Here is a 27,407-nt window from a genome sequence, read left to right on the forward strand (position 1 = left end):
TTAAAACAATTTCCAGAAGCTAGGTTGCAGAAAATGGGAAAATGTTAGGCAGGGTATCATGAAAAGGAGAACTGATGGAGAAAACAAAAAAGAGCAAAGAGAACTTTAGAACTCTAAAGTACATACAGAAAAAATAATAAACAACATAATATGTGAAACAGTATGAGAGATTCAATAATATCTGATATTAGCTCGTAATGTCCAGTTTATTTATAGCCATTTTTCCAAACCATGTGACTTATTCCCAAAAATGTAGTATGGCTAGCAAAGATATAAAATTATAAGAATACATCCTAAATCAGATGCAAGGATAAAAGAAAAATATATAATCTGCTGTAGTGATATTAAATGAAACTATTATTGGAGGTTTCTGAAAAAGAAATGAAACTATAAAAGACTATAGCCTTCCTAACAGATAGATTTCAATTCAATGTTAAGTTTTCTAGAGGCCAAATAAAAAGAGATATCTGATCAATTTCATAATTTACAACATCCATGATAAATGCAAACCAATTTACTCAGGAGAAGTGCAATTATTCTTGCTACTAAAACCTGCAAGAAATTTCTCCCAAGGGTCATCATAAAGAGGCAACTGTAAAATATAATGAAATATGCCTTAAACAATATCTTTGATAGACACCACTAAGAGTTTCATAGACCTGATTTTTTTTATGGTACCCCGTACTATGCTTTAGCTCTTCAATTCTGTGTGTGCTTTAATAGAGGCATAGATTTTTCAGTAACTGGAAAACCGGATAGGCAAGAAATCTTTCAAAGATTCTTGAGAAACATCTTTGTCTTACTAGAGTCTTTTAGACAAACTTGGTGGCGCCACATCTCAGAACACTCAATCGGTTAATTCGCTAAATAGATATTGGACAACTATAATGTGCATAGTACTTGTATTAGGCACAGAGGAAACACAAGGGATAAAAATTTCCAGGAAATCAGCTATTCTAGGATGTCAATCAAATGTAATTAAATAGAACAAAGGACCATAACAAAAGTAAAAGTAGACATTCTTTTGTGACAGCTGAAAGCACCTCAAGCCTTGGGTTCAGTTCCAAGGATATACTCAAAAGGTGGGTTAGGTCTCTTTTAGAAAATAGGTTTGGATCTGCTCTGACATAGAGATTAACAGCCACTGGCTGATTCTTCTACCCAGGGTTAGCTTAGTAGCGTAGTCATCATGCCTTCTGGGAAAAAAATCTAGTCCCATCTGTTTCAGGTTTTTTCCTACAATAGGCCTGTATTGGGATTTCTACCACAACTGTGCCTTTAAATCAATGATCTGAGAAACCTTACCTCTGTCTTCCTTGGAAATGAGACCTGGGAGGAGGTGGAATAAAAGAGGCAGCCAGTCAGATCACTGTCTTCTCTAACCACTTAGAGGCAGTATCTGCCACCAAAGCCTCTCTGCTAGCATGTAAGAAGGTCTTTGAGAAGGTCTTTGACAAGTCATTTTAAAATTCTGTTTGAAAAATGCTTCCCTGTTGTGTACTATTTCTAAAATTTTATTTTTCTCCTCAAAGATCACCAACACATCTATTCAATAAATACGTACTGTTCACCTGCTATGTGCCAGGATCTAGATATGCAAGGTTAATTGTCAAGGTGAATTTGTATCAAGAAGCTTAAAGTTGGTGATAACACCCCTAAGGTGCTGAAGATGAGGCCACAGTTTGGTAACTGCTGTCTCAGAGATACTAAGTACCATGCACTGTGCACACATGGTGGGTGGCATAGCCAGATCCAACATGACTGAACAGGACTCAAGAGTTCCATCTGTAACAAGTAGCTTTTGAATTGAATCTTGGAAAATGGCAGAAATTAGGAAAACAAAGTGCATAAAAGTCATTTTTGGGGCACCTGGGTGGCTCAGTTGTTAAGTGTCTTCCTTCGGCTGGGGTCATGATCCCATGGTCCTGGAATTGAGCCCCACATTGGGCTCCCTGCTCAGTAGGAAACCTGCTTCTCCCTCTCTCACCAGCAGTGCCCACCTCCCCGCTGCTTGTGTTCCCTCTCTCTCTGTCTCCCTCTCTGTCAAATAAATAAATAAAATCTTTTTTTAAAAAAAGTTATTTTAAGCAACAGATGAGTGAGGGGGTACATGTTAAACAGGATGGCAAACTGAAAAAGTAATGGTGACAAGAACACAAGAAAAGTTAAGAACTGTGGTCTTCAACTAAGGAAGAGGTCAGATCATGATGAATTAGTGTACTTAACCAAGAGATCTGAACCAAAAGACAAAAGGAGACCAAACCAAACCAAGCAAAAACTTCAGAGGAATGCCCTGAAATTTATTTGTAGAACTATCATTTCACCATGATTACAGAGAATATAGTAAACAGGCTAAGAATAGAGTCAGGCAGAGTAATTAGAAGGTTATGGCAGCAATCTGGAAGAAAATAAGTGGGGATCTAAATTAAGCCAGAGAAATTGTCATGAGAGGAGGGACGTATGAGAGGTAATAAAAGGGTGGAACATATATGCTTTTGGGACTTCTAAGATCTATCTGTCCTGTTGTTTTCCCTTCTAAATAAACAATGGTGCATCTTATAGTGTTACTTACTCCCTATGTAATTTCGTTCCTACTTTCTTGTAGGATTCATGTATATGTAGTCTAGCTTTAAAAATTTTGAAATTCTATTCTCTTCACAGTCACCAAATCTTACATAGCAGTCCACTTGAAACTTGAACATTTAATCACTGAGTACATTCTGCCTGCATCATAAAGCTCAACGTTATAATCCTCCAGTTATTACAAGATCTGTGCTGTCTCTGATACATTTACACTTCAATTACAATTACAATGCTTTCATTTTAACAGCTTCTGGTTTCTGAAGGATTAAGTCTCAAGGATTATGTTCTAATGAGAACAAAGGTTATTGACGACTTTTCTCATTTCTTTCTGAGATGCTTTCCCAGCTAAATCAAAGTGAAGCCAAATTTATGCCAAGATGTTTTCTCCCTGCAGGAAAACATAATGGAAGTTATGAGAAATCAAGAGTTTTTACTGCTTCCAGCTGAGGAGCTCCATAAACTCCTGGCCAGCGATGATGTAAATGTTCCTGATGAAGAAACTATCTTCCATGCATTAATGATGTGGGTCAAGTATGATATGCAGAGGCGATGCAATGACTTGAGTATGCTTCTTGCCTTTATAAGACTGCCACTGCTTCCACCACAGGTAATTGCATGGGATGCTGTGTTAACAGCTACTCTGTATTGAAAAATCCTATATTAAAAGTAACATCAAAATGTAAATAAAACTAACAACAATTTAAAATAAAAATAATAATACCCATAAAGCATTTGGTAAAATAGTAACATTCAATTGATACATATTATGGTATACACACATGCACAGGCACACTGACTTGAAAGTAGAAAGTCCCTAAGTTTTATGCCTCTCTGTTACCATTTTCTTATAATTGTTTAATTCTTTATAAAAAAGTGGTATCATAAGCCATTTATTTTTCCTTTTCACATTTTTGGTTTTTCTTCTAATCCAATACTCTTTTTAGGAAAATTTGGTGATGGAAAATGATGGGTGATGGGTCTGAAGCTCATCTCTGCCATATATTGACTCATGCTCATATGACTATGCGAATGCCACTGAATTTCTCTGATATCCGATTTCCTCATCCATAAAATGAAATTGTACTACCACACAAAACTTTTGTGAGGATCAGATGAGACAATACATGCTAAGTACTTAATCTCATTACAGTATCTAGAAGATTTTTAAAACATTATAATTAATTCCCTGCTTCCCCATTTTGGAGATCAATGGATTTATCATCTATCTATCTATCATTTATCTATCTATCATAATCTGTTTATCTATTTATCCCTCCATTTCTACCTTTATATCTTATGATGCAATAATACAATCATTCTCTGATGAAAACACATCCTTGGTTTACATTTTAACACTCAATACATAGGATTTCTACCCTCAATAAACAGATAACACATATTACTGAATCATACACAGTTATGGAGTTAAAGCATTTAGCAGTTGGAATTATGGAATCTTTAATAACTGAAGCTAAGGAGAATCCAGACACCAAGTGTACCAACCCCCTCATTTTACTGATGAATTATGTAGGACAGGTGAACTGGTAAGAACAAGTTCATTCAGCTTGTAAGAATAAGAGTAACTATTTTTCTCTGATTCATTATGTCTGTAAGTTGTGATGTTGCAAAATTGTCTATGCACAGCAATGTTAATCTGGGGTTTCTGCCTTCTAAGATCATCTAGAAATAAGCCTGAAGGCTATTCCTACCTCAGAAATGGTAGGTAAAATTGTATATACACTTTGTCTGGGGGATGTGAGGGACCTCTAGTATTCACCTGATTCATCATTTGGCTCCGTACTTCCATCAACACTTTCACTAATCCATATATTACTAAGAGTGTTAGATAGAGAATTATGACATTGGGAAAGAATGACAGACAAGGGCACGTTAATAAGTGAAGTGAAAATTATGGTCATATATTAAGATTGGAAAGTAAAAAAAACAAAAAAACAACTACCAAAATTGGGAAAACAAATGAAGTTTTATAAATAAAGGAATAATTCTGTTTCACTTGGCTGCTGAAATGAATAAAGTAGTAAAAACAGAGGAGAAAATTTTATGGAACTCCTGCTTAAGCAAATTATATGAGCTTATCTTAACACTAGGATCTTAAAAAGAAGGAGAAATGCATTTAGGTAACGAAACAAAGAATAAATTGTGAATCTAAGCCCTGAATTTTTCCAAATCTTCCATCCCAGGTTTTAATGCCAGGTATCCTTTCTCTAAGGATATCCTGGGGATTTTCTATCCTGGGGATTTTCTCCCAGGATAGAAATGGCCAGTGAACACTATTAGCTAATAACAGGTAGAAAGCCATTAACCACTCATAGATGCTGTGGCAATTGGTACCTTAGACTACTGCCTACCCACTCCAACTGTTTGTTGAAACGTGGGGAGCTTTTAGGTTTTCCACAGAAAGTACTATGTCATCTGCAGAGAGTAAGAGTTTGACTTCTTTGACAAACTGAATGCCTTTTATTTCTTTTTGTTGTCTGATTGCTGAGGCTAGGACTTCACCCCACAATTTCTAGAACTCATGCAACAATTCAGCAATGTGGCAGTATAGAAAATCAATGCACAGAAGTCAGTTGCATTTCTGTACACTAACAATGCACTAACAACATGACTGAAGAAAGAGAAATTAAGGAATCAATCCCATTCACAATTGCACCAAAAACCATAAGATACCTAGGAATAAACCTAATCAAAGAGGTAAAGGATCTGTACTCTAGAAACAACAGAACACTTATGAAAAATTGAAGAAGACACAAAGAGTTGGAAAAACATTCCATGCTCATGGATTGGAAGAATAAACATTGTTAAAAATATGCATTCTGGGCACCGGGCTGGCTCAGTTGTTGGGCATCTGCCTTCAGCTCAGGTCATGTTCCCAGGGTCCTGGGATCAAGCCCTGAATTGGGCTTCCTGTTCAGCGAAGAGGCCTGCTTCTACCTCTCTCACTCCCTCTGCTTGTGTTCCCTCTCTCGCTGTGTCTCTGTCTGTCAAATAAATAAATAAATAAGTTTTTAAAAAATAAAATAAATAAAAAACAAACGCAATGTGTATAGTGCCTAAAGAAATCTACCTATTCAATGCAATCCCTATCAAAATAACATCAACATTTTTCAGAGTTGGAACAAACAATCCTAAAATTTGTATGGAACCAGAAAAGATCCCAAAAAGCCAGGGGAAGTCACAAAGCCTGACTTCAAGCTATATTAAAAAGCTATGATCATCAAGATAGTATGGTACTAGCACAAAAACAGACACATAGTCCAATGGAAAAGAACAGAGACTTCAGAAATGGACCCTCAACTCTATGATCAACTAAAATTTGACAAAGCAGGAAAGTCTATCCAATGGAAAGAAAGATGGTCTCTTCAATAAATGGTGCTGGGAAAATTGGACAGCCATATGCAGAAGACTGAAACTGGACCATTCTCCTACACCATACATAAAGATAAATTCAAAATGGATGAAAGACCTCAATGTGAGACAGGAATCCATCAAAATCCTAGAGGACAACACAGGCAGTAACCTCTTCAACCTTGGCCTCAGCAACTTCTTGCAGGACACATCTCTAAAGGCAAGGGAAACATGAGAAGAAATGAACTATTGTGACTTCATCAAGATAAAAATCTTCTCATGGCAAAGGAAACAGTCAATAAAACTAAGAGGAAACCTACAGAATGGGAGAAGATACTTGCAAATGACAAATGACAAACAGATAAAGGGCTGCTATTCAAGATCTATAAAGGACTTATCAGACTCAACACACAATAACAGATATTCCAGTTAAGAAATGGGGTAACAGGTGGTAGTTAGTATAGGGGGAATGGATTGCATGGAGCACTGGGTGTGGTGAAAAAAATAATGAATACTGTGATGCTGAAGATAAATTAAAAAAAAAAAAAAGAAATGGGCAGACTTGAACAGACACTTCTCAAAAAAAGACATACGAATGGCCAACAGACACATGAAAAACACTCCACATCACTAACCATCAGGGAAATACAAGTCAAAACCACAATGAGATACCACCTTACACCAATTAGAATGGCTAAAATTGACAAGACAGGAAAGAATGAATGATGATAAGGATGTGGAGAAAGGGGAACCTTCTTACACTGTTGGTGGGAATGTAAGCTGGTATGGCTGTTCTTGAAAACAGTGTGGATATTCCTCAAGAAGATAAAAATAGAGCTACCCTACAACCTAGTGACTGGACTACTAGGTATTTACCCCAAAGATACAGATGCAGTAAAAAGAAGGGACACATGCACCCCAATGTTCATAACAGCAATGTCAATGATAGACAGCTGTGGGGGGAGCTCAGATGTCCTTCAACAGATGAATGGATAAAGAAAACATGGTCTGTATATACAATGGAATATTAGCCATCAGAAAGGATGACTATCTACCATTTATGTCAACATGGATGGAAGTGGAGGGTATTATGCTAAGTGAGGCGAACGTGATAACCACTACACTACGGAAACGAAGCTATTATGCTAAGTGAAATAAGTCAGTCAAAGAAAGACAATTATCATACGGTTTCACTCTTATGTGAATTGTGAGAAATAGCTCAAAGACTCATAGGGGAAGGGAGGGAAAACTGAATGGGAAGAAATCAGTGCGGGAGATAAATCATGAGAGACTCTTGACTCCGGGAAACAAACTGAGGATTGTGGAAAGGGAGGTGGGTGGGGAAATGGGGTCACTGGGTGATGGGAATTAAGGAGGGCATGTGATGTGATGAACACTGGCTATTATAAGCAACTAATGAATCACTGAACACTATACCAAAAGCTAATGATGTATTATGTATTGGTTAATTGAATTTAAACAAAAAGAAAAGTGGGGAGCTTTAAGCTAAACCAGTAGTCAAAAATCATCATGGGGAAAAAAAAAATCATGAATGATTGCTAGGAGACATAACTGAAGAGGCCAAGAATGTGACCAGGGTTCAATCTTTTCATGCTATGCCTTTCCTTCATACACTCTTCCCCCACTCTTCTGTCACCAAAAATGGGAGATGCTTTTACCACTACATCCATCTATGCTATTCCATCACAACAGACATGTGCATCCTATTAACTTGTTACTAAGGCTACACATTACAAATGGAGTTTTAATTCTTATTGACTCAGCTGCTTCATCTTACTTAGTGAAACAATATTCATTAACTTTAGGAAAATAAGATATAATTTTTTGGTGTAACTAACTAGCAAAAGACTCTTTTGTTAATTCTTATTACAGCATGTAATAGTCATAAGTACAGCATATGTCTATTCTCTATTTCTTATTTCTCAATTTAGGGGTATTAAAATATAACTTTATACTTTCAAATTAAACATGCAGGGAAGAAAGAGTAAAATACATTTTCTTTTCATAAAATATTCTGTATATAAGAGCGGTTATCACTTTCTTAACTAGTACTAATGAATTACATGTTATTATAAGCATTTTCCACATATTTCTACCCAGATTTTGAAACTTCCAGTAAAAAAAAAAAAGACATAGTAAGAATAGGGCAATAGGAAATATTTTTTTATTTCTTTCTTTAGATACCAAGCATACTTTATTTCATTTAATTTCTATATTCTTATGTAGTAAATATTATTATTTTCAATTGGACAAATGAATAAATTGAGAATCGGCACAGTAGCCATCTTCCTATTAAGTTGTAGCGCTCAGATTGCACTCTTGATGTATCTAACATTAATGTGGTTCTTATTCCACTGAAGGGCAATGAGAGCAGTCTCTTCTTCAGATTTAACTCAATGTCCCACCAGAGCTAAAAAAGAGTTTAATCAAATCTAAGATTCTCCAGCTTTTTATGTGAACTTTCAAAGTGGCTAAGCATCTTCTATTCCTTAAGAAAAGCTATTATGAGGATCAGGAAACACTTTTTTCTTAACCCTGGAGCCATTATATATAGGTTTGACCCTAATATATATTGCTTGTGTGCATGCATTCGCTCTCCCTCTCTCTTTCTTTACATAATGTTTACATGTTTATATCCTTAATATTTAATAATTATATAAAATGTGATATTATATTTTAAAGTACTAACAATATTTAAAAGGAGAAGAGTCTTCATTTTTCTAGTGAGGTAAGAATTTATTTTCAAAAGGAAAGAGTACATAGGCTAATTTTTGAAGGACACTTGAGAGAATTTGGCTTGTGTTTTTGTAAGATAATTCCTGTAGAAGTAAATGATGGGTTTCGGGTTAAGTGACAGAACAATATCTGGAAGACCTTTTGTGAGCAGCTTATAATGTTGTCAAGCAAAACCTAACAAGTACTGACCAGAACAAGAGTAAAAACGATGAGATTTAGAGATGCTTAAAACAATAAATTAAAAAATACAGAAAAAAAATGCTTCTAGGATAGAGTTAAATTAAATAACTGTAAGTAGTTTTACAGCTGTGAGCTTCTAGTTTCTATTTAGTAAATGCATAGAACAATTTCCAGAGCTTAAAAAAAGTAAAAATAAATACAATGATGGAGATTTCATCAACAAAGAAAACATGTTAAAAAAGTAATTATTGTCAAAGAATAAATCTAGATTACAGTAACAGTCTTATACTCACGGCCAGTTGACCAACTTGACTTAAGTGGATTTCAGTTAATCATTTATTATAATCTGCATTCTCATATCTGGTTTTTTTTTTCATTACTAGACCCATCATGTGTATCTGTGTTTAGTTATTTCTTAAATTTACAAGAAAAAAAATCCATTCTGATACTCTTTATTATTTACTATTTATATATTTTCCTATATATTTATTATTTATATTAAATAAACTATATATTATATATAAATTATAGATAAAATATATATTGTATATAATATGTATATTATATATAATATTTTATCATTTATATATTGTTTATTATATCATATATTATTTATATAATGATGTATGTTATTATAATGTATACATCGTGGGAATTTGGTGCAGAAAAATATGAGGATATAAATTTTGGTGGACAGTATGGATTTCAGTTGAGACAAGTGGTAGACAAAATGAGCTTCAGAAAAGAATAAAAGAAGAGACATAAAGTGACTCAGAAGTGAAATGTCTATTTTATCTTGTATTGAAATATAACAGCTAATGATGAAATAAATTCAGTTGGCTTTGCTGCAGAAAAGACCAGAGGAAAAAGCAAAATGAAAGAAATATATAATTGAGTTATAGTCTAAGAAATAGTGAATGACTTCTATTATCTTTTTAAATTAGTGAGGAATAGGATTTTTCATAATAGTTTCTGTGTTTTTTCTTGAATACCAGAGGTTTAAAAATTTCAACAGAACTGGAAAAAATTATGGAAATTTCATTTTAGAGAGTGAGTGATTATATAAACACACACACACACAAGTAAGTTAACCAATCTGATATACTCATTTTTCTCTATTTTCTCTTACAAAGATGCAACAAAAGAATATGTGGGTATGCAATAAACATGTAAACATATAAACATATAAATAAACATTATGTAACTATCATTTCCACTGGTTTTAACTAGTTTACAAGATGTATCCTTGTAATATGTACATAAATATATATTTATTATACACATATTTTAAAAGGACACATGACCACCTAACTTTTGGTAGGTTCTTTTCTAATGATTGTTTTGGAAAGTTGAAGCATGCTATTCAAAAAATCAAGGGAATGCAATTCTATATCTAGTCAAGCCAAAAGGTCTTTAGGAAAATACAGTTTTATCATAGAGATTATTTAGAATGTTAGAGATATACAAATAAACTTTGCTTCCTATCTTGAAATTGGTATCATCTCTTTTGAGATGACAAGGATAAAGATTTCTCAGATCTTGCAAACCAGAATGCCTACTGACTCTTAAAAGCAATATGTAACGGTGTGTGTGTTTATGTGCATAAACATTTATTATCTGTATCAAAATGTAAAAGGAAAAAATTTGCAATTGAATAACAAATTATTTCCTAAGCTTAGAGGCATATAGTTTAATAATAAAAAATAATAAAATAACAAGGAAACTCAATATTTTAACTTAAGGGAACAGATACTACCTCTAGTTTAGAAGCATAAATTATTTTTATGTAAAGCTGTAATTTATCCCAAAATTTTTTTTTTAAGATTTTGTTTATTTATTTGACAAAGAGAGAGATCACAAGTAGGCAGAGAGAGAGAGGAGGCAGCAGGCTCCCTTTTGAGTAGAAAGCCCGATGCAGGACTCGATCCCAGGACCCCGAGATAATGACCGAATGAGCCGAAGGCAGAAGCTTAACCCATTGAGCCACCCAGGCGCCCCAAAAGATTCTTTATGTAATAACAGCAACACGAGAAGAGAGATGTTATCAACATTTTTTACTCCATTGAAAATGTGATAGTTGATCAGATACCAGTGACATAGACTCTTCTGTCCATAAAAACTATAGTCACAACTAAAAACACTAATGAAAAGCAACCAAAATGACAGAGAACAAATCAATATAAAAAGAGCATTCATAAATCACACTGTAAAATCTACAAAGTAGATTATACTCCTGAGTAATTTATGTTTTGTTTGGTTTTACTTCTCCAAGTATCGGCAAGCATCGGTAAATTGTATAATTTTCCATGTTTGTCAGTATTAATGTTCACTATTTAGTGTATTATAAATCTTATTTTTAAAACCTTTCAACTCTTACAACTGAGTAAGGCAAATATTAATCAAACACTAACACAGTCTATTAGTGGTCTTTGTTACTTTTTAATTTGTTTTTGTCCTTTTTCTTCCTCTCTGATCTGCTTGCTGTCTGATTAATTAATGTTGACACCAGGCATCATCAAAGAAACAGCCTTCTTCACAAAACTAGACTATAATAGCTTTTAAAAGTGTGTAATAATGTTATTCTTCTCTAAAAAAAAACTTGAGAAACAGTGTCTTTAAAACAGAAATGCACAGATAATACATGTTTCTAAACTCTTACAGATTTATCTTTAATACAATTTAGTTTCATGATCACTTAAATTATGATGACATTCACAGTTCAAGTTACATTAAGAAAATATAAAAGCTTTTTACTTCAACAGTTATTGTCAGTGAGGTATAATGTGAAAAATGACACACACAAGCACAAACTCATACATACATACATACAAAAACATTACTGTCTTCGGTAAAGAGAGCAGAGAAGTTGGAACCTAATCTGAAAGCCTTTACTTTTTGCCACAGTGCTATAATATCTCTGCTTTTGTCAAGGGCTGAGCCCACTGCTTGTGGTTTGTATCCCATCAGTCTTGTCACTGGAATTTCTCTACATTGGTGACCCTTCTATGTATTATATTACCAATTTGTTCCATATTGGATCGTTCTAATTAACTTGCAAAGATTTATTGTTCCAAACATAGTAAAACAAAACTCATATTCCTACCAACCGTTCCAATTCTGTTTCCGTTTCTAGCAAAACATGTAGCTATTATTTACAGTTAATAAATATATTTAATAATCATCATCACTCTCATCAGTGCACTGTAATCAGTCGTTGGAACTCTTCAAAATCACCCAAAACCTCCATGCTGTCACTTCTTCCCATCTTTCCCCATCTCATTTGTTTTCATCTTACTTGGCTTCCCAGCAGCTTTGACAAAATTGATCTGGCCACTCTTACTCAATTGTCATTACTAATTTTTTCTACTCGGATATATATTGCAGTGCCCTAGGACACCATATTTCCTCCATAAAGAATAACATTCTTCTATACTTTTAAATACTATATAGCCAATTATAACTTCTAAATTTATAGCTTTAGCTAACCTCTTCTTGAGAGATAGATGCACATGCCCAGTTAACAGTTTGACACCTCTAATTAGATATCCAATGGTCATTCAAAACTTCACATGGTCAAAATGAAAGATTTCAAAGTCCCAAGACTTCCTCCATAACCCCCATTCTTCATAAATAACACGATGAACCATCTAGTTGTTCATACCTAAATTCTAAAATCACTTTTAATTCTCTACATTGCACTGCATTTAATATTCAATTTCTGAGGAAGTTCTTTTTGCTGTATTCTAAACTAGATCTTAAATCTGTTCTTCTTTTTTTTTTTCCCCTTTCTTTCTTTTTCCTCAGCCTTTCTACAGCCCCATCCTAAAATAACCCACCACCGGGGGCACCTGGGTGGCTCAGTAGGTTAAAGCCTCTGCCTTCAGATCAGTTCATGATCCCAGGGTCCTGGAATCGAGCCCCACATCGGGCTCTCTGCTCAGCAGGGAGCCAGCTTCCCCCTCTCTCTTTGCCTGCCTCTCTGCCTACTTGTGATCTGTCAAATAAATAAATAAAATCTTAAAAAAAATAATAATAACCTACCACCATCTCTCTTCTGCACTATTGGAATAGCCTCCTACCTGTTATATTAACTTTTATATTTAACTATAGCAATAATTTCTAACTAGCAATGAGATGGAACTTTTGAAGTATGAATGAATTAATTTCAAACTTAAGAGTTATACCCTAAGAAAAAATCCTATATCCCTGTCCTACAAGGTGTGTATCAGAAACTGATGACTATTTCCCTGACCTAATTGCCTCCCAGCACTTAGTATTCTCTAGGTGCGGTGATATTCTTTCTGTTTCTTGCACAAGTTAGGTTTATTTCTTCTATAGCATATTTGAACTAGCCAGTTCTGGGCGCTAGAATCATGGCCTGCCAGTGGAAGAGGATGGTGGTGACAGGAATAGCCTTCTCAGGTATAAGCAATGGAAGGGAGGTGTTGTTTATAGATAATTAAAGACAATAATAAAATGGCTGAAGGTTGTCTTTCTCTGCTTGACTTATTTCGCTAAGCATGATACGCTCTAGTTCCATCCATGTTGTCGCAAATGGCAAGATTTCATTTCTTTTGATGGCTGCATAGTATTCCATTGTGTATCATATGATTTCCCTGATATGAGGAAATGGTGATGCAACATGGGGGCTTAAGTGGGTAGGAGAAGAATAAATGAAACAAGATGGGATTGGGAGGGACACAAACCATAAGTGACTCTTAATCTCACAAAACAAACTGAGGGTTGCTGGGGGGAGGGGGTTTGGGAGAAGGGGGTGGGATTATGGACATTGGGGAGGGTATGTGCTTTGGTGAGTGTTGTGAAGTGTGTAAACCTGGTGATTCACAGACCTGTACCCCTGGGGATAAAAATATATGTTTATAAAAAATAAAAGATTAAAAAAAATGGCTGAAGGTCAGTCTGCTTTTAATATTATTATACCTTGACGATTCTGTAGAATGCCATTGATAACACATTCCTACCTGCTCGGATGAACTGTCCACCATATGCTTTCTCTGGTCCTCTACTGCCTAGAATATGTTCACCTTTATCATGGCATGGCTTATTCTTTCTACTTAATCATATGCCACATCCAATAGGTCCTGTTCTTAACATTCACCTACTATTTTCTTGTTTGGTTTTAGTCTGTTTCTATTCTATATATTTTCAGAAAACCAGACTTGAAGTCCTTGTCCACAAAGTTCTTGGTATAATTGATAGTCAAAAAGTACTTGTCAAATCAACAAATGAAAGGTTTATTCTAGGTCTTAGGAATTTGAGCTTCATTTTACCACCTGCTGATATATGATTTACCTGGAATGAGAGAGAAACCTACAATAGTGTGTTATGATGGAGCTAACAGTGGTTACTAGGAACACAGTAATAAAGAGCACATTGATTTGGACTTTACTAAAATTCCTTATCAAATGGACAATGGAAAGGCAAAGTAAACAGGATATACTGTCTCATCTCTTTGCTTTACTAGGTATATTCATAGAACATAAATTCATCAGAATTCCTCTAATTCAATGAAATGTTTAAAAAATAACTTAGCTACAAGAAAAAAAAGTTCCATTTTCACTGTTAGCATAATAAATAAGAAAACAAAGTCCATTTCATGAAAAAAAAAAACCCTGAACTTAAGTTAGTTCATAAGCATTTTTGCACATATTAAATAATATACATAACATTTACCAAGAGGCCACACAGTGCAGAAACAATTATTTTTCTCAATTAAACATTAAAGAAGAATTTCATTTTTTATTCATGCCTATTTTATATAACAATGATAAAATTAAAGGATATAATAATTTGTAAGAGGACTAACAAAAGTTGTGGAATGTTTGTAATGAAGTAAAAGCTACTTAAATCATTGAACCATTTCCAGTGATTTTAATTTAGGATTTAGGGAACTCAATTAACTCATAAAGCTACTTTAATATTTTAGTAACTGAAGTTTATAGAGATGAAATCTAGAGATTAAAGTAGAATCCTTAGACTGCAGAATACTCTTAATCTTTGGGCATATCTCATAGGTAAAGCTATAGTAGAGGAAATTTATCTTGATCCAATAATAAAGTTATTTTGATATATTATTTACTTAGGATATAGATCAAATATGTAAGTTCCTACATCCCTTATCAACACTGCTATTTTTATAAAATATTTTTCCTTGTTATTCTTTGAGGAAAAGTAGGGAAGTCTGTGTGGGTGAAGCAGAATGATCCAGGGGGTAAGTTGTTGGAAAAATTTAGAGAAGGTGAGGATATAAACCATTGAATGGCTTGTAAGCAATTTTAATGACTTTGGTACTTCCTCGGAGTGTAATGGAAGCCATTGCAGAGTTTTGAGCAGAGGAGAGCTTGATCTGATGTACACAATTAAATGGAATCTCTAGTTGCTGTGTTGAGAGTATACTGCAGGGTAACAAGACTAGAAAATGGAAATCAGTTAGAAGATGATAGCAGTAGCAGAGGTGAGATATTTGAGAAATCAAATAACAGTAATATGGTAGTAACAATAAAGACACTGAGAAGTGTTTCCATTCTAATTATATTTTAAAGTACAGTCATACGAGATAAGAGGGGAATCAGAGATGATTCCAGGTTTTTTGGCTTGAGTCCCAGTTGAGGAAGGATACTATGGAACATTGACTTAAAGATTTCTTTGAAGTCTTTAAGTGGAGAGGTTGGGTGGGCAGTTGAATGCATCATTCAGGTGTCGTGGAGGTATGGCAGGAGATATAAATTAGGAAACTGTTGACATATAGATATAATTTAAAGCCATGATGTGATATGGTATCACCAAAGAAGTCAGTATACACAAATACAGAAAGAGAATGAAGAAGAATGATGTTCTGGGCATTGAAACCTTATCAAATTAGAGATAAAAAGAAAGAACCTAGAACTGAAATCAAGACACAGCCAAAAAGAATAAAAGCCAAGAGAGCTTGCTGTACAGAGATTTCAGGGAGTAAACCATCAGAGAGGACTTACTGATCAGCTGTATCAAATGCTGCTGAGAGGTCAAATAGAATGATGCCCGATAATTGACTTTTGAATTTAAGAATAAGAAAGTCATTGCTAACTTTGATAAAATAAGTTTCTGTAGAATAGAGCTAAGCAAATATGGGGAGAATGAAATTTAAATACATAGAATCTTTAAAACTGCAAAACTGAACAAAAACAACGAAAAAAAAAAAATTGCCAGTAGGTGACTGGGTTTATCAGCCAGAAGCCAATGAAGAGAAACAAAAACACAAGTGAAATTTTAAAAATGGAAAGTTTGTATAAAGAATCAATAACTATAAGAAGGTTTTGGAGTAAGGAATAATTAGAACGTATGAAGTTAAAAAAAAACTCCAAAAAATATAGAAATAGCAGGTTTCCAAGGCATACCTCAAAAATATTGTGATTTTTGTTCCAGACCATCTCAATAAGGTAAAGATCAACTAATAAAGTAAGTCCAGTGAATTTTTTGATTTCCCAGTGCATATAAAAGTTGTTTACTTTGCACTGTAGTCCACTAAGTGTGCAATAACATTATGTCTTTAAAAAAAAGTATGTACCTTTTTTTAAAGATTTTATTTATTTATTTGACAGACAGAGATCTCGAGTAGGCAGAGAGATAGGCAGAGGGGGGGGCGGAGCAGGCTCCCTGCTGAGCAGAGAACCTGATGTGGGGCTCAATCCCAGGACCCTGGGATCATGACTGGAGCCAAAGAAAGAGGCTTTAACCCACTGAGCTACCCAGGTGCCCCCAAAAGTATGTACCTTAATTTAAAAATACTTTTTTTGCTAAAAAATGCTAACCTTCATCTGAACTTACAGTGAATCAAGATCTTTTTTTTTTTTTTAAAGATTTTATTTATTTATTTGACAGAGAGAAATCACAAGTAGATGGAGAGGCAGGCAGAGAGAGAGAGGGAAGCAGGCTCCCTGCTGAGCAGAGAGCCTGATGCGGGACTCGATCCCAGGACCCTGAGATCATGACCTGAGCCGAAGGCAGCGGCAAAACCCACTGAGCCACCCAGGCTTCCCGAATCAAGATCTTTTTGATGGTGGAGTGTCTTGCTTCTATGTTGATGGCTGCTGACTGATCAGTGTGGTAGTTGTTGAAGGCTGGGGGGGCTATGGCAATTCCTCAAAAAAAGACAGCAATGAAGTTTATTGTATTGACTGACTTTTGTTTTCACTAATAATTTCTTTGTAGCAAGCAATGCTGCAATGCTGTCTGATAGCATTTTACCGACAGTAGAACTTTCTTCAACATTTACATCAATCCTCACAAACCCTGCTACTGCTTCATCAATGAAGTTCATAAATTAATATTCTAAATTCTTTGTTTTAACAGTATTCACCAGTAGATTTCATCTCAATAAATCACTTTCTTTGCTCATCTGTAAGAAGCAACACATCACCCATTCAAATTTTATCCTGAGGTTTCAGAAATACAGTCACATCTTCATTCTCTATTTCTAATTCTAGTTCTCTTTCTGTTTCTCCCATATCCTCAGTTACTTCCTCCAGTGAAGTCCTAAATCTTTAATTTGTAACAAACGCAATATACACAAAGTATAATAAAGCAAAGTATGCCTGTATAAGGAGCAACTGCTTACTATCTTAAGGCTGAGTTAGAGCACCCAAGGACACACCCCACCTGAGATCCAGAACTCCTTAAAAAGGATGCAGCCATGGCTGACTGGATGGCAGTGAAATCACTGTGTGGCAGCTGTGGCAAAAATTTCTAGAAAACTGTCCTTTAGAAATCTACCCTCCAGGTGTCCCAAAAGAGATATCCTCCTACAATATCACCTGAGGGACCTTCTGGCAGAATCTTTTAAGTTCTCCTGGCCACCATGCTCTGCAGGAGGCAAACATGGGGCAAACCATTCATTGCAGGAATCTGGTAAATAGGCACACTCAAACCAGGGAGCAAAATCTCTCATCCTAAGGTCTCTCCAGTGTCCTCTACTGACAAAGTCCATCATAATGTTAACTGGCAAAGAAAAAAAATATTTGAAGGGGCCATTTTAACATCCATTTTCACAAAATAGTTGAAAAAGATAGTTTTGGAGCTGGGGATCAATAAACTGATAACCAAAACAAAACAAAAATAAATTGATAAACACCAAACTGGGGTGGGGGAGGGGAGAGATCAAGCATGTTTACATACTCACAGTTGTGATTCCGAAGAGAAGCAATTTGATGATATAAGACAGGGAAGAACTTTTGGAATATTTTCTTTGAATGTGCTAGAGTAGGGTAGGATTTCATGAACAAATGGATAGATTGGTTTTAGAAAAGAGGATTGAAAAATTATCTATAAGAACAGGTGAAAAGCAAAAACGCATGTACAGACCTTGGTAGGTGAGCAGATGCAATGGTATAAATGAGTGTTTATTGGGGTCCTATTTTTGATTCTGATATTAATTCGGTGTTTGATCATGGAAAGTTTGTTTAATTTCACTGGGCCTCAGTTTTCATATCAGAACAAGAAAATGGAAATATTCTTTCTGTCAGTAACATTGCATGAATGAAAATGGGTTTTCATTTCCTAAGAACTGATGCCAACTCAATAAATAATTGACATAAATAATTCTATAGCGAATTAAGATATGTATGCTTCCCCATCTAAAAAAAAATAATTTTGACAATGTCTTAAACCTCTCAAGGAACTTCATTCAGTAGACAATGAAAAAATCTTGAACTTTTTGCTCACCAAATAAATGGTCTTTAGTGAAACATAAATTCCTTCCATTGTAGTCATTTTCTTCCCTAGTAATCATCATTCAGGACGTTTAAATGACAAAAATCTTATGACTTAAAAAATAGATAAACTGTTTTCAAATTACTTTGCAAACTTGTATAATTTAAATCATTCCTAAGAGGAAAGCAAGCCAACTATAAGCTGTGTGAAGGAATCACAAGCGAATTGAATTTTATCACACGTGTATTAAAATGACAACTACTATAACTTTAATTTCTAGGAGTATCAAATAAATAAAAGTTTATTATTATAATGACTCTGAAAATGGAAAAACTACCTCCCAGAGAAGAACAATTTAATGTTAATGACTATCCAGAGAATCAGACAAATGCATTGATTTCCTTTCTAATTAAATGGCAAATACCTGTAGGTATAAAAGTCATTACTTTATAATATTCAAAAAAAATAGTACACTGCTAATAGTAAAAAATGATAAATACTTGTATGTTATTTTGCATAACTACTCAAATTTATTGGAGTTTTTTTTCTTAAATATAAAGGTAAATTATCTTAGAATAATGTTATTGGTGCTAAGTCTCATGAAATTTCATATTTTATTAAGAAAATGGAGTACATGTTAATTAAGTATTTCCCACAAATACATCAAATATTCCTGATAAATTGAAGAAAATTTTCAATTTTAACTTAAAGAAAATAATTCTGAGTTTGTTATTATCAGAAATTCTTAGTCTTCTATAATTAAGCTTCATCAAATAGAATTCATTGAGTGGGCATATTACTTTTTCTTTTAATCCAAACAATAATTTATGTTGTTCAGGAAAATTTTTTCTTTGAATTACAATGAAATTAGGCTTTGTGATAAATTACCTAACTTTCCACCTGAGATATAATATGAAAAATTGAAATGTTCAGTCTCCATTGTCTTTTCTACCTTAGGTGTCATGATGACAGTTAACCACTCACCGAATTCAAATCACTAGTGTGATATTTTTAAACTTTGTTAATTTGAAGTTACGTTTACTACAGTATTTTCAAATCACTGTTGACTTCATTATCAGAGCAGTTCAGAGCAGCTTAGAATTTATTTTTCCATAATCACCAGGGGAAATATGTGAATGATCACCTGACACCCTACTAAAATGTGTATCTACCTTACTGTCACATTTTTATTGCAGAAAAGACCTTCAAAACTAGCTCCCTAATATTTTGCAGGGAGAAACTGAGGCTCTGAGAATTAAAGCAAACTATATTAGATAATATTTTAAATTTAAAAACTCACTGATGCATATATAATAGAATTTAGGAATTCTAACTCTCAAAACAGATTTTTTTCCACCTATGAGAGTAAGCTATCAAACAGACAAACAAAAAATATCTTCACTCTTACATCTGAACCTGTAGCACCTGGTGAGTGGTTAACTGTCATCATGACACCTAAAATAGAAAAGACAATGGAGACTCTGAACATTTCAATTTTTCATATTATATCTCAGGTGGAAAGTTAGATAATTTATCACAAAGCCTAATTTAATTGTAATTCAAAGAAAAATTTTTCCTGAACAAATTAGTAACATATAGTTATATTTCAGGTATGGAGCACCTAGTTGGCTAAGTTAATAGAATGTGTGACTCTTGATATAAGGGTCATAGGCTCTAGCCCCACCTTGTCTGTAGAGGTTACTTTAAAAAGAAAAAAAAATCTGGGACGCCTGGGTGGCTCAGTTGGTTGGACGACTGCCTTCGGCTCAGGTCACGATCCCAGAGTCACGGGATCGAGTCCCACATCAGGCTTCAAGCTGCATGGGGAGTCTGCTTCTCTGTCTAACCTTCTCCTCGCTCATGCTCTCTCTCAATGTCTCTCTCTCTCAAATAAATAAATAAAATCTTAAAAAAAATCTTTAAAAAACATAAATAAATAAATAAATAAATAAACAAACAAACAAAATATTTCAAGTATGCTTCTGAGGACCTGTTTCTCCACTAGAGTAACTCTATCGGGCATGGAATAATTATTTAATAAATAGATGTTTTTCTTTTTTCTTTTTTATTTTTTATAAACATATATTTTTATCCCCAGGGGTACAGGTCTGTGAATCGCCAGGTTAACACACTTCACAGCACTCACCAAAGCACATACCCTCCCCAATGTCCATAACCCCACCCCCCTTCTCTCAACCCCCTCCCCCTAGCAATCCTCAGTTTGTTTTGTGAGATTAAGAGTCACTTATGGTTTGTCTCCCTCCCAATCCCATCTTGTTTCATTTATTCTTCCACCCACGTAAGCCCCCATGTTGCATCACCACTTCCTCATGTCAGGGAGATCATATGATAGTTGTCTTTCTCCGCTTGACTTATTTCGCTAAGCGTGATATGCTCTAGTTCCATCCATGTTGTCACAAATGGCAAGATTTCATTTCTTTTAATGGCTGCATAGTATTCCATTGTGTATATATACCACATCTTCTTGATCCATTCATCTGTTGATGGACATCTAGGTTCTTTCCATAGTTTGGCTATTGTGGACATTGCTGCTATAAACATTCAGGTGCACGTGCCCCTTCAGATCATTACGTTTGTATCTTTAGGGTAAATACCCAGTAGTGCAATTGCTGGGTCATAGGGCAGTTCTATTTTCAACCTTTTGAGGAACCTCCATTCTGTTTTCCAGAGTAGTTGCACCAGCTTGCATTCCCACCAACAGTGTAGGAGGGTTCTCTTTCTCCACATCCTCGCCAGCATCTGTCATTTCCTGACTTGTTGATTTTAGCCATTCTGACTGGTGTGAGGTGGTATGTCATTGTGCTTTTGATTTGTATTTCCCTGATCCCGAATGATATGGAGCACTTTTTCATGTGTCTGTTGGCCATCTGGATGTCTTCTTTGAAGAAATGTCTGTTCATGTCCTCTGCCCATTTCTTGATTGGATTATTTGTTCTTTGGGTGTTGAGTTTGCTAAATTCTTTATAGATTTTGGACACTAGTCCTTTATTTGATATGTCGTTTTCAAATATCTTCTCCCATTCTGTCAGTTATCTTTTGATTTTCTTAACTGTTTCCTTTGCTGTGCAAAAGCTTTTGATCTTGATGAAATCCCAATAGTTCATTTTTGCCCTTGCTTCCCTTGCCTTTGGTGATGTTCCTAGGAAGATGTTGCTGTGGCTGAGGTCGAAGAGGTTGCTGCCTGTGTTCTCCTCAAGGATTTTGATGGATTCCCTTCTCACATTGAGGTCCTTCATTCAATTTGAGTCTATTTTTGTGTGTGGTATAAGGAAAGGGTCCAATGTCATTTTTGTGCATGTGGCTGTCCAATTTTCCCAACACCATTTATTGAAGAGGCTTTTTTCCATTGTACATTCTTTCCTGATTTGTCAAAGATTAGTTGACCATAGAGTTGAGGGTCTATTTCTGGGCTCTCTATTCTGTTCCATTGATCTATGTGTCTGTTTTTGTGCCAGTACCATGCTGTCTTGATAATGACAGCTTTGTAATAGAGCTTGAAGTCCGGAATTATGATGCCACCAACGTTGGCTTTCTTTTTCAATATGCTTTTGGCTATTCGAGGTCTTTTCTGGTTCCACATAAATTTTAGAATTATTTGTTCCATTTCTTGGAAAAAGATGGATGGTACTTTGATAGGAATTGCATTAAATGTGTAGATTGCTTTAGGTAGCATAGACATTTTCACAATATTTATTCTTCCAATCCAGGAGCATGGAACATTTTTCCATTCCTTTGTGTCGTCCTCAATTTCTTTCATGAGTAATTTATAGCTTTCTGAGTATAGATTCTGTGCTTCTTTGTTTAGGTTTATTCCTAGGTATCTTATGGTTTTGGGTGCAATTGTAAATGGGATTGACTCCTTAATTTCTCTTTCTTCTGTCTTGTTATTGGTTGTGAAAAATGCAACTGATTTCTGTGCATTGATTTTATATCCTGACACTTTACTGAATTCCTGTATAAGTTCTAGCAGTTTTGGAGTGGAGTCTTCTGGGTTTTCCACATATAGTATCATATCATCTGCGAAGAGTGATAATTTGACTTCTTCTTTGCCGATTTGGATGCCTTTAATTTCCTTTTGTTGTCTGATTGCTGAGGCTAGGACTTCTAGTACTATGTTGAATAGCAGTGGTGATAATGGACATCCCTGCCGTGTTCCTGACCTTAGCAAAAAAGCTTTCAGTTTTTCTCCATTGAGAATGATATTTGCGGTGGGTTTTTCATAGATGGCTTTGATGATATTGAGGTATGTGCCCTCTATCCCTACACTGTGAAGAGTTTTGATCAGGAAGGGATGCTGTACTTTGTCAAATGCATTTTTAGCAACTATTGAGAGTATCATATGGTTCTTGTTCTTTCTTTTATTGATGTGTTGTATCACATTGACTGATTTGCAGATGTTGAACCAACCTTGCAGCCCTGGAATAAATCCCACTTGGTCGTGGTGAATAATCCTTTTAATGTACTGTAGAATCCTATTGGCTAGTATTTTGTTGAGTATTTTCGCATCTGTGTTCATCAAGGATATTGGTCTATGGCTCTCTTTTTTGGTGGGATCCTTGTCTGGTTTTGGGATCAAGGTGATGCTGGCCTCATAAAATGAGTTTGGAAGTTTTCCTTCCATTTCTATTTTTTGGAACAGTTTCAGGAGAATAGGAATTAGTTCTTCTTTAAATGTTTGGTAGAAATGCCCCGGGAAGATGTCTGGCCCTGGGCTTTTGTTTGTTTGGAGATTTTTAAAGACTGTTTCAATCTCCTTACTGGTTATGGGTCTGTTCAGGCTTTCTATTTCTTCCTAGTTTGGTTGTGGTAGTTTATATGTTTCTAGGAATGCATCCATTTCTTCCAGATTGTCAAATTTGTTTGCGTAGAGTTGCTCATAGTATGTTCTTATAATAGTTTGTATTTCTTTGGTGTTAGTTGTGATCTCTCCTCTTTTATTCATGATTTTATTTATTTGGGTCCTTTCTCTTTTCTTTTTGATAAGTCTGGCCACGGGTTAACAATTTTATTAATTCTTTCAAAGAACCAGCTCCTAGTTTCGTTGATTTGCTCTATTGTTTTTTGGGTTTCTATTTCATTGATTTCTGCTCTCATCTTTATGATTTTTCTTCTCCTGCTCTGCTTAGGGTTTCTTTCTTGTTCTTTCTCCAGCTCCTTTAGGTGTAGGATTAGGTTGTATACCTGAGACCTTTCTTGTTTCTTGAGAAAGGCTTGTACCACTATATATTTTCCTCTCAGGACTGCCTTTGTTGTGTCCCACAGATTTTGAACCATTGTATTTTCATTATCATTTGTTTCCATGATTTTTTTCAATTCTTCTTTAATTTCCCGGTTGACCCATTCATTCTTTAGAAGGATGCTGTTTAGTCTTCATGTATTTGGGTTCTTCCCAAACTTCCTCTTGTGGTTGAATTCTAGCTTCAGAGAATTGTGGTCTGAAAATATGCAGGGAATGATCGCAATCTTTTGATACCGGTTGAGTCCTGATTTAGGACCGAGGATGTGATCTATTCTGGAGAATGTTCCATGTGCACTAGAGAAGAATGTGTATTCTGTTGCTTTGGGATGAAATGTTCTGAATATATCTGTGATGTCCATCTGGTCCAGTGTGTCGTTTAAGGCCTTTATTTCCTTGTTGATCTTTTGCTTGGATGATCTGTCCATTTCAGTGAGGGGAGTGTTAAATTCCCCTACTATGATTGTATTATTGTTGATGTGTTTCCTTGATTTTGTTATTAATTGGTTTATATAGTTGGCTGCTCCCACGTTGGGGGCATAGATATTTAAAATTGTTAGATCTTCTTGTTGGACAGACCCTTTGAGTATGATATAATGTCCTTCCTCATCTTTATTATACTCTTTGGCTTAAAATCTAATTGATCTGATATAAGGATTGCCACTCCTGCTTTCTTCTGATGTCCATTAGCATGGTAAATTCTTTTCCATCCCCTCACTTTAAATCTGGAGGTGTCTTCGGGCTTAAAATGAGTTTCTTGGAGGCAACATAAAGATGGGTTTTGGGTTTTTTTTGTTTGTTTGTTTGTTTTTTAAAGATTTTATTTATTTATTTGACAGAGAGAAATCACAAGTAGATGGAGAGGCAGGTAGAGAGAGAGAGGGAAGCAGGCTCCCCGCCGAGCAGAGAGTCCGATGCGGGACCCGATCCCAGGACCCTGAGATCATGACCTGAGCCAAAGGCAGCGGCCTAAACCACTGAGCCACCCAGGCGCCCCAAGATGGATTTTGTTTTTTTATCCATTCTGATACCCTGTGTCTTTGACTCGGGCATTTAGCCCATTAACATTCAGGGTAACTATTGAGAGATATGAATTTAGTGCCATTGTATTGCCTATAAGGTGACTGTTACTGTATATGGTCTCTGTTCCTTACTGATCTACCACTTGTAGGCTCTCCCTTGCTTACAGGACCCCTTTCAATATTTCCTGTAGAGCTGGTTTGGTGTTTGCAAATTCTTTCAGTTTTTGTTTGTCCTGGCAGCTTTTAATCTCTCCTTCTATTTTCAATGATAGCCTAGCTGGATATAGTATTCTTGGCTGCATGTTTTTCTCGTTTAGTGCTTTGAAAATATCATGCCAGCTCTTTCTGGCCTGCCAGCTCTCTAGATAAGTCAGCTGCCAATCTAATGTTTTTACCATTGTACGTTACAGACTTCTTTTCCTGGGCTGCTTTCAGGATTTTCTCTTTGTCACTAAGACTTATAAATTTTACTATTAGGTGATGGGGTGTGGGCCTATTCTTACTGATTTTGAGGGGTGTTCTCTGAACCTACTGAATTTTGATGCTCGTTCCCTTTGCCATATTGGGGAAATTCTCCCCAATAATTCTCTCCCGTATACCTTCTGCTCCCCTCTCTCTTTCTTCTTCTTCTGGAATCCCAATTATTCTAATGTTGTTTCATCTTATGGTATCACTTATCTCTCGAATTCTCCGCTCGCGGTTCAGTAGCTGTCCCTCTTTTGCTCAGCTTCTTTATTCTCTGTCATTTGGTCTTCTATATCACTAATTCTTTCTTCTGCCTCATTTATCCTAGTAGTGAGAGCCTCCATTTTTGATTGCACCTCATTAATAGCTTTTTTGATTTCAACTTGGTTAGATTTTTAGTTCTTTTATTTCTCCAGAAAGGACTTTTATATCTCCCGAGAGGTTTTCTCTAATATCTTCCATGCCTTTTTCGAGCCTGGCTAGAACCTTGAGAATTGTCATTCTGAACTCTAGATCTGACATATTACCAATGTCTGTCTGTATTGATTAGGTCCCTAGCCTTCAGTACTGCCTCTTGTTCTTTTTTTTGTGGTGAATTTTTCCGCCTTGTCATTTTGTCCAGATAATAGTATATGAAGGAGCAAGTAAAATACTAAAAGGGTGGCAACAACCCCAGGAAAATATGCTTTAACCAAATCAGAAGAGATCCCAAATCATGAGAGGGGGGAAAGGGGATAAAAAGAGGTTCAAAAAGAAAGAAAGAATAAAAAAAGAATTAAAAAAAGAAAATGAATAAAGAAAAGTATAAAAAAAGAAAAAAAATATATGTATTAGATAAACTAGTTAAAAAACGTTAAAAAAGAAAATGGTAAAAGTTACAAAAAATTTTAGCAGAAGAAGAGAAAAAAATGAAAAAGAAAAAAATTAAATTAACTGCAAGACTGAAAAATCACAGGGAGAAAGCCATGAGTTCCATGCTTTGCTTTCTCCTCCTCTGGAATTCTTCTGCTCTCTTTGGTAATGAAACTACACTCCTTGGTAGGTGAACTTGGTCTTGGCTTGTTTCTTGTTGATCATTTTGGGGAGGCGCCTGGTGTAGTGATTCTCAAGTGTCTCAAGTGTCTTTGCCCCTTATCAGTGGCCGGGCTGAGTAATCCACTCGGGTTTGCTTTCAGGAGCTTTTTTTCCCTGAGTGCTTTCCATAGATTTCCGGAGGACAGGAATACAAGTGGCGGCCTCCTGGTCTCCGGCCCGGAGAAGCCAAAAGCCCGGGGCCCCACTCCTCAGTGTGCCCTCAGAGAACAGGGCCCAGTTACTCCCGTCTGCCTGACCTCTGGCCACGCTCCGAGCTCACCGAGCCTGCGACCGGTTCAAGGTAACACCGAGCTGTGAGCTTACTGTCGGCTCTGTCTCTGTAGCCGGCTTTCCCATTCCAGTACCCGCAAGCTCTGCAACACTCAGACACCCCCGATCCTTCTGTGACCCTGCGGGACCTGAGGCCACGTTGACCTCGGGTGGGCTTCGTCCCAGTTTAGCCTCTGGAGAGATGTCCCTCAGTGGAAAAGACTTTTAAAAGTCCTGATTTTGTGCTCCATTTCTCTGCTGCTTGCTGGGAGCCGGCTCCTCCCCCTAGATAGACTGGGTCTATCTTCCGTCGCTTTGGATTCACTTCTCCACCAGTCCTACCTTTCAGAAAGTGGTTGTTTTTCTGTTTCTAGAATTACGGTTCTTCTTTTCGATCTGCCAATGGATTTGCAGATGTTTGCACTCTTTAGATAAGCTATATAGCTGATCTCCTGCTAGCTAGCTGAAGTAGTCTCAGCCTGCTACTTCTCTGCCATCTTGACTCCTCCCCCTAATAAATAGATGTATAAAGATCAAATTTAATTACTAAATTTAAAGCAAAAAATATACTTTTATTTTTTTTTATTGTTCTTTGTAACTTTTTTCTTTTTTTTTTAATTTTTTATTTTTTTATTTTATTTATTTATTTTTTTTTTTTAAATTTTTTATTTTTTATAAACATATATTTTTATCCCCAGCAGTACAGGTCTGTGAATTGCCAG

At 35.6% G+C, this 27,407-nt stretch overlaps 1 protein-coding gene across 1 annotated transcript in view; it reads left to right on the forward strand.

The window, feature by feature from the left end:
- Positions 1-27,407, forward strand: part of KLHL1 (kelch like family member 1) — a 393,181-nt gene that overhangs the window by 233,158 nt on the left and 132,616 nt on the right. The window contains exon 5 of the mRNA XM_045080638.1: positions 2,978-3,190. Coding sequence (XP_044936573.1) covers positions 2,978-3,190 — 213 coding nt within the window. The remainder of the gene's footprint in view (positions 1-2,977; positions 3,191-27,407) is intronic.

This window comes from Mustela putorius, unplaced genomic scaffold (assembly GCF_011764305.1).
Source record: "Mustela putorius furo isolate JIRA1106 unplaced genomic scaffold, ASM1176430v1.1 tig00000480_pilon_pilon_pilon, whole genome shotgun sequence".
In the NCBI taxonomy this organism is placed as follows: Eukaryota; Metazoa; Chordata; class Mammalia; order Carnivora; family Mustelidae; genus Mustela; species Mustela putorius.